We start from the raw sequence: 6000 nt of genomic DNA, 5'->3' as shown, positions 1-6000 counted from the left end.
TGAAAATAAAAAGAAAAAAAATTGAAGATGCGGGGTACCGATCCCAGTCATTAAGCCATAAAAAGATAATACTCTGCCATTCCATTGAGCTACATCCTCAATTCTCAATTGTAGAGTTTTTTATATTTATTTATTAATTTTCTTTTTGTTCTTTTATTTTTCTAGGATATGTTTTATTTTTCTTAATCCGAAAATAAAAAGAAATAATTGGAAATGCGGGGTATCAATCCCCAGTCATTATAATACTCTTCCATCGAACTACATCCCTAATTTTTGCTTCACGTTGATAATGTAATTTGCTAAGTTAATTTTTATATTTCTTAACCTTAAAATAAAAAATAAATCTTAGAGATGGTATTGATCCCCAGCCTCTAACAGAAAAAGGCAAATCCTCTTCCGTTGAGTCACATCCCCATTTGCCGCTCGTAGAGTTCTTCATATTTATTTACTAATTTTCACTTTGCTAATGCATTTTTCTTTAGGATTTTTTTTTTTTTTTTTTGGCTAGCTATTTGAAGGTAGAGACAAAATCCCAGGCTATAATATAACATCGTTTATAACATGCATAAGATGGGAAAAAATCCCATTTCATTAAAATAACAGAAACAGTGAGATGTTTGTTTTCTCATTAGAAAGAATCCTCTAACAAACTGTGCGTGTTTTAACAAACTGTGGAAGCAAATTGTGTCTGCTTCTAATTGTACAACAGATTTTTACACAATAATTTTGCAAGCAAATGACAAGCGTACAGATACAAGCTGCCTCTGGAACATAATTAACTTACTAAACGATGCTCCCTATACTCAAAGCATCACAAATTTACATTGATGTAAGATAAGAAGAAAAAAATTTTCACCACCCCAGAAAAAATTTAACATCTTAGAGACGTGAGAACCAATAACAATCTTGTTGCTTTTCTTCCTCCTCTCATTGAGCATATGCTGGCAGAAGTACATTCTACGCATTGCAAAGCACAGTATCTCTATGCGCTTTCTCCTTTCCGCCTTTTCTTTTCGTTTTTTCGTTGATCACGTGCTCCTGGTAAATAAAAGAATCGAATTTTAATGAAAACCAGAGAGAGCTTATCACAGAAAGAACTTGAGCAGAGCTAGCCGAAGAGGGAACATACTCTTCTTTTCCTCACGACGTTTTCTTTTCAAGTCGACTGCTGTTTTTCGATTTTCCCTAGCTCTATCTGGATTAAATGAAACCTGGAAGAAAAAGAGAGCATGAGATAAAAACAAAACAGAGAAAACAGCAGGTAACATGTATTGACCTTCAGGTACACGAACAACTGAGTAAGTAATATTATCAGCTAGACTGGGTGAGAACTATAATCAGGCAGCCGTATACATTAAAAGTAGATGAATAATCTCGGTATTGCTAGCAACTCTATTAGCAGGTAACTGTCCTTAACATACGCTCTTCAAGAAAGCAAAGGTAAACCGGTACTTCCAAGTTCCCACATGATCGAGGATGGTCATCTTCTCATCAAGCCAGGTCATCAAGCCGCGTAGGAAATGCAAACTGAAGCCCACAGACTGGTGTGAGCCCCGTCTTTTCCTCCCCATGCTTCCTCCCTCCTTACGGGCACATAGCTTGCTTGGCACAATAGTGTAGCGAATTAAACTAGGTTCTATATGAAATTAACTTTAAACTGCAACCGCCTGATATTTCCCTCTGGCAATCTCTTATGTTTATGTGAATGGTGACGCACAGCTGTGAGTGAGTCCCTCTGTGCACGCAAGGGGATTGGTCGATCGACTTGACTTCCGTCATTAATGATTTTTGATTGGCCTTGCCCCATAGTGGTCCAATGAATTTGAGTCCAAAAACAAGTATCAACGCTAAGTACTGGTAGTATTCTCGGTCAAAGTCCTTATGTCGGACTCCCATGGCGTTCATGTCAGTCCCTTGTTTATACAACAAAAATAGGCCTAAATAGTGTTCAAATCCAATAAATTGATGATCGTTATCAAATTCATATATGTAATGATTAGTTATCTTGATAACATGCTCACTCACAACATCGACACAAGGGCATCATCAAATAAATGCAGGTGATATACACTTGTGCATGATACATGAGAAGCAGAACGCAGACATCAAGTTTAGCTAAAGCTGAATTTAAAGGAACTTTACCTCTTGCCCAGAACACCGAAGAGCTTCAAGTGGTTCAACAGAATTCTGACCGATTACAACAAATTTTGCTCTCCTTTTATCTTTGGATTGCAATTTTTCTGCTGTTTTCATTTTAGATATCTCTTCAAACTGCTTCTGATGAAGCAGGGAAATGCCAGCCTGAGCAAAAGAAATAAATACTTAATAACACATTCAATTCCATAATTTCCTAAATTTGCCTTACTATAATCAATTTTTTTAATAACACAGCGCACAGTCGAACCCAAGATTATGGGCGCCATATCGGAACCTCCAAACCATCCGGATTACCCATGGTGGCCGACTTAATATAATCATAATATAAACCAAATTAACATACATCCCTAGGAAAGTTATGAGCGCTTGTTCCAGTGCAATATTAAAGAAAAAAGAACGTCAAGTAATACAATAATAGTCGGAAAAACTGAGAGCTGATTCCAGAAAGACCACTAAACAAGCATGTGTTGTAAAAATTTTAAAAGATTTACGTTGTTAATAAATACCCTGCTCCCAAGAATTACATAAAAGCTTTCAACAAATAATAGTTCTTATGATCTACAATTTACTTTCACCAGAACTGAATATAAAATGTAACAAGATTAAGAGAATAAGGTGAAAAAAGCAAGCTCTTTAATTCTCATGGTTCAGGTTGTCTCAGTTTCTTCCATGGAGGGGTTGTTCATCGACAATGAAAGCAGGTTTTTCCTTTTCGCCATGGCCATGGAGATTGGCTACTATCATCAGATTCCCTACTTTCTGTTCTAAATTAAACGATCATTCTTAATATTATCATTTTTATTATGTTACTTCTCACTTTAAGGGGCAATAATTGGGCTGTGGGAAAGAGCACATACTTAACGCAAGGAAAAGAAATGGAGAAGAAAACATCATTGCAAGTAAAAGAGAAAAACCTTGCAACTCCCAAGAGGTAAGTAGCTACAGGAGATACAGTCAAGATAATGATGTAACTTGTAGATAGAATTTTTTTCCCGGGAATATACTCACGATCAGTTTAGAAATAAAAAGTAGAGAACAAATAAACAAAGAGATGAAAAAAAGTACCCCAGCAAAATAGCGCCTTGAAAATGTTTTTGGTTGCAGAGGCTGCGCTAAAAGATCATTCAGAGCCTGCAGGAAAAAAAAGAAGAAACAACAAAGAGGAGTTATTTTATACAAATCAAAACCCAGCCAACTCATCACCAGCAAGAAGCATGAAAATAATGTAAAAATCCTACTCTCAAAAAATACTCCAATTAATATTGTGTAACTGAAACGTTAACTGCTGAGAATCAGATACTACCTGCTCCAGTCTCTTTAAATGAAGAGAACTGATCTTCTTCTGCTTATGGGCATGCACTGTGTCTTCTTCACTACCACTGTCCTCCACCGTCAGCTCCAAAGATTCAGCATTACGCTCAAGCCAGCTCTTCTTTGAATTTTCCTGGAGAAAAAACACAAGGAGAAAAAGCAGATGGAAGATTCGTAGTAAGCAACTATTTGAACTACTAATCAAAGAATAAACTACTCGTTTCATTAGAAGTAGTAAACTAATATGATCCAAACAAATCTAAAATGTCTCTATGAACAACATAAAGTTTTGCTTTTAACTTAGTCCCAACGAACAGCATCATTAGCAGCAAATAGTCTTGTATTTACAAGTTGAACAGAGATCTACAGCTGTAGCAAGTGATTGAACATCAACAAATCTAGGACATAAGGAATATAAGGAGAGGAAGATTCTACCTAGTCTGTATGGGCCCTTGCAAGGTTTGAGCTTGCTAAACTGGCCAAACAGTATTAGACAATGTTTTAAAAAGCGGAAAAGCAAGGTGAAGCGCTAGACCCTTTAATGAAGCGAAGTGTAAGCATCAAAGTGTGAGGCGTAAGTTTTATGAGTTTTAAGTATTTTAATTCTAAATTTATAAAAATTATGAACATATAATAAATAGTGATATAATAATTTACAAATATATACATTCATGTCCTGATTAGTAAATAAGAATTAAATATGTGAACTATAGAAACTAATCATAATAAACTAAGCTACATGCATAACATATATATTTTTTATTTACACTCACAGGGTCATATTGAAAATACATAGGGGCATTTCAATGTTAGTAAAATATCATTTTATATCCTCCTATCTTGTCTAAAGCGTGTGCTTCAAAAGAAAAGCGCTTTATGAAGTGTGAAGCGCACATTTCAATTATGCTTTAAGCGATGAGGCGTAAACTTCAACGGATAAATAGCAGCACTCTTGAGTTTCGAAACATTTACTCGTAAAAAAGTTGTGAAGTGAGTTTTGAACTGAGTTCCGAAAAAGCATTTTCAAACATTGGTATTAGATAGTTTTTAAGTATCAATCAGTATCTCATAGAAAACGAAAAGGTTGAGAAGAAACACAGGCACTTTGTTTAGTCTTCTTCTCTGTTTATTAGCAATTAGCACAATTGAACAATTAACCTGATGCTTCCCACCCAACCACCAATACAGACGTAAATGTGCACGAAGACCAGGTTCACATGGTATTATGCAAATCAACCATGATTCAGAAGTGGTAACAACAATACCAAAAAGGGCAAAAGGAGTAAAAAGAAGAGGAAGTAGACAAGAGTCTGGGGAAAGAGGAGAAAGAAAATGACGAAACAACGCATGAGGAAAAAGAAGATATAAATGAAAGCATGTTAACGAAGATGTAGAATAACTTGAGGTTCTAAATGCTAAAAATTATCGAGTTTGAGATCATATACAGAAATTTCTGGTTCCTAGAGTATCTAGTTCCCATATATTCGTCTTTCAAAATTAGGGCTGTCCCAATGATCCTTCCTTCTTTAGGTAGCCCCAGATAAAAGTTTCTCGCGCTTCTATAAGATTGAAAGAAAGCTAAACAAAAGCAAATTTTCTGCACCAACGGTAGAAGCATTTCACTTAAAAATACCCATGAAATAATGTGTTAAATAATGTAATGTAATCTTCTGGACTTACATATATCAATAGTACAGTCATGATGGACAACTATGCATCTAAATAAGCAGTTGAGCATCCAATTCAAATTAGATTGATGCTAGGCATAAAAAAGTTTTCTTTTCACCTGCTTGGTTTTCCGCTTGTGCTCATCTATTTGGCGTGCAAGACTTAACCGTTTCATTAGTCCAGGCAAGTAGCTATCATCTAAAGGAAACCTCTGAAAGCTTTCCTGCAAATTGAATTAATGAAAGCTTCCACGATTTTAGCATCAGAAGAAAATTGTACATAGCCAAATGTAAAGTAACATCTATGGCATTAAGATAAACTTCAAGTAGGCACATCTATTTGGTGAAAATGCATGTTAAAAAATGTAATTTAAACTAGTCAGCTGCCAAAACTTTACAGGCGTGTAATTTATTGAATGTCATGGCTTTCGAGAAAAGTTCGAGGACGAAATTCTTTTAAGAGGGGAAGAATGTAAAACCCCAAAAAATTTGAATATTTTATGATAAATAATAATAAATATGTTATATATTTATAAATAATATATTATGATGTTTGAGTATGCTAGGAATTGGTTTGAGATCAATTCAATGTATATATGTATATATATAAGAGCAAATGCACAATTCATGCTCGATGTATAAATCTGAAAATTTATGACCAGCGAAGAAATTTTGTATTTTTCTCACAGATGTAGTTGGAATTTGGAAAAACTTAAAAGACAAAAGTTGTAGGTATCTTCAAGAGCTTTCCAACAAGTCTTAGATCACCTCATTCCGAGGTCGGACGTGAAAGTTATGGCCAAAATACCGAAGGTCATTTTCCTAGTCAGATTAGGATTTCGGGTTTGCATATATATAATCATGT

The 6000-nt window shown here is 35.0% G+C and overlaps 1 protein-coding gene across 1 annotated transcript in view; it reads right to left on the bottom strand.

The window, feature by feature from the left end:
* LOC109836431 (DEAD-box ATP-dependent RNA helicase 13) overlaps nucleotides 598-6000 on the bottom strand; it is a 31014-nt gene continuing 25611 nt past the window's right edge. The window contains exons 10-15 of the mRNA XM_020404325.1: nucleotides 5255-5359; nucleotides 3461-3601; nucleotides 3223-3288; nucleotides 2143-2301; nucleotides 1130-1211; nucleotides 598-1038 (exon numbers count right to left, since the gene is read on the bottom strand). Of these exons, the coding sequence (XP_020259914.1) occupies nucleotides 983-1038; nucleotides 1130-1211; nucleotides 2143-2301; nucleotides 3223-3288; nucleotides 3461-3601; nucleotides 5255-5359 (609 nt within the window). The 3' untranslated portion in view covers nucleotides 598-982. The remainder of the gene's footprint in view (nucleotides 1039-1129; nucleotides 1212-2142; nucleotides 2302-3222; nucleotides 3289-3460; nucleotides 3602-5254; nucleotides 5360-6000) is intronic.

The sequence above is a fragment of the Asparagus officinalis genome, chromosome 4 (assembly GCF_001876935.1).
Source record: "Asparagus officinalis chromosome 4, Aspof.V1, whole genome shotgun sequence".
NCBI lineage: Eukaryota > Viridiplantae > Streptophyta > Magnoliopsida > Asparagales > Asparagaceae > Asparagus > Asparagus officinalis.
Note: the sequence above shows the minus strand (reverse complement) of the source record. Positions and strands in the feature narration are given on the sequence as shown.